Here is a 1,347-nt window from a genome sequence, read left to right as displayed (position 1 = left end):
CACCTCAATTTTATAGGAACACCTCCATTTTTATAGGAACACCTCAATTTTATAGGAACACCTCCATTTTTATAGGAACACCTCCATTTTTATAGGAACACCTCAATTTTATAGGAACACCTCCATTTTTATAGGAACACCTCCATTTTTATAGGAACACCTCAATTTTATAGGAACACCTCAATTTTATAGGAACACCCTCATCTTTATAGGAAAACACCCTCATTTTTACAGCAACACCCTCACCTTTATAGGAACACCCTCATTTTTATAGGAACACCTCAATTTTATAGGAACACCTCCATTTTATAGGAACACCTCAATTTTATAGGAACACCCTCATCTTTATAGGAACACCTCAATTTTATAGGAACACCTCCATTTTTACAGGAACACCTCAATTTTATAGGAACACCCCCATTTTTATAGGAACACCCTCATCTTTATAGGAAAAAACCGTCCTTTTCATAGAAACACCCTCATTTTTACAGCAACACCCTCATTTTTACAGCAACACCCTCATCTTTATAGGAACACCCTCATCTTTATAGGAACACCTCAATTTTATAGGAACACCTCCATTTTTATAGGAACACCTCCATTTTTATAGGAACACCTCAATTTTATAGGAACACCTCCATTTTTATAGGAACACCTCAATTTTATAGGAACACCTCAATTTTATAGGAACACCCTCATCTTTATAGGAACACCTCAATTTTATAGGAACACCTCCATTTTTATAGGAACACCCTCATCTTTATAGGAAAACACCCTCATTTTTACAGCAACACCTCGATTTTATAGGAACACCCTCATCTTTACAGCAACACCTTCAATTTTCATGCTAAATTTTGGGAACTTTCCCCTTCTCCCCACACCAACCTGAAGGAGAAGGCCTCGGGCAGGAGGTAGACGCCGTCCCCCACCCGGTAGCGGACGCCGTTCTTGGTGGCCGAGGCGTAGAACATCTTGCCGTCCTCCTCCCGCAGCGGCTCGGCCACCCTGGGGATCTCCTTGTGCCTCACCTCGTCCAGGCGGGCGCAGCTCAGGCAGAACCTGGAGAGAAAAAATATTAAAAAGTAGGGAAAAAATAAAAAAAAAAAAAATTAAAAAAAAAATAGAAGGTTGTGGAGGCGAGGAGAGGCTTTTAGAAGGGTTAATCGGAAGGTTTCACCGCAAAAAAAAATCGCTTTTCTCTCCCTCTCCCTTCTCTCCTCGCTCAAAGGAAGATTTTGTCACCTAGCAGAGTTCAGCAGATCCCTAAAAACCCTCTGAGAAGCTCAGGGGGGGAATAAATCCCAGCAGATCCCTAAAAACCCCCCAAAAACAGCGAGCAAGGAGCTC

General features: G+C 41.5%; 1 protein-coding gene across 1 annotated transcript in view; it reads right to left on the bottom strand.

Moving 5' to 3' along the window:
- Positions 1-1,347, bottom strand: part of DNMT1 (DNA methyltransferase 1) — a gene marked incomplete at both ends in the record, with an annotated part of 33,320 nt that overhangs the window by 10,567 nt on the left and 21,406 nt on the right. Inside the window, one exon of the mRNA XM_027909722.1 lies at positions 886-1,059. Coding sequence (XP_027765523.1) covers positions 886-1,059 — 174 coding nt within the window. The remainder of the gene's footprint in view (positions 1-885; positions 1,060-1,347) is intronic.

Source organism: Empidonax traillii, unplaced genomic scaffold, assembly GCF_003031625.1.
Source record: "Empidonax traillii isolate 1590-97213 ecotype Southwest subspecies unplaced genomic scaffold, ASM303162v1 scaffold2330:size34960, whole genome shotgun sequence".
NCBI lineage: Eukaryota > Metazoa > Chordata > Aves > Passeriformes > Tyrannidae > Empidonax > Empidonax traillii.
Note: the sequence above shows the minus strand (reverse complement) of the source record. Positions and strands in the feature narration are given on the sequence as shown.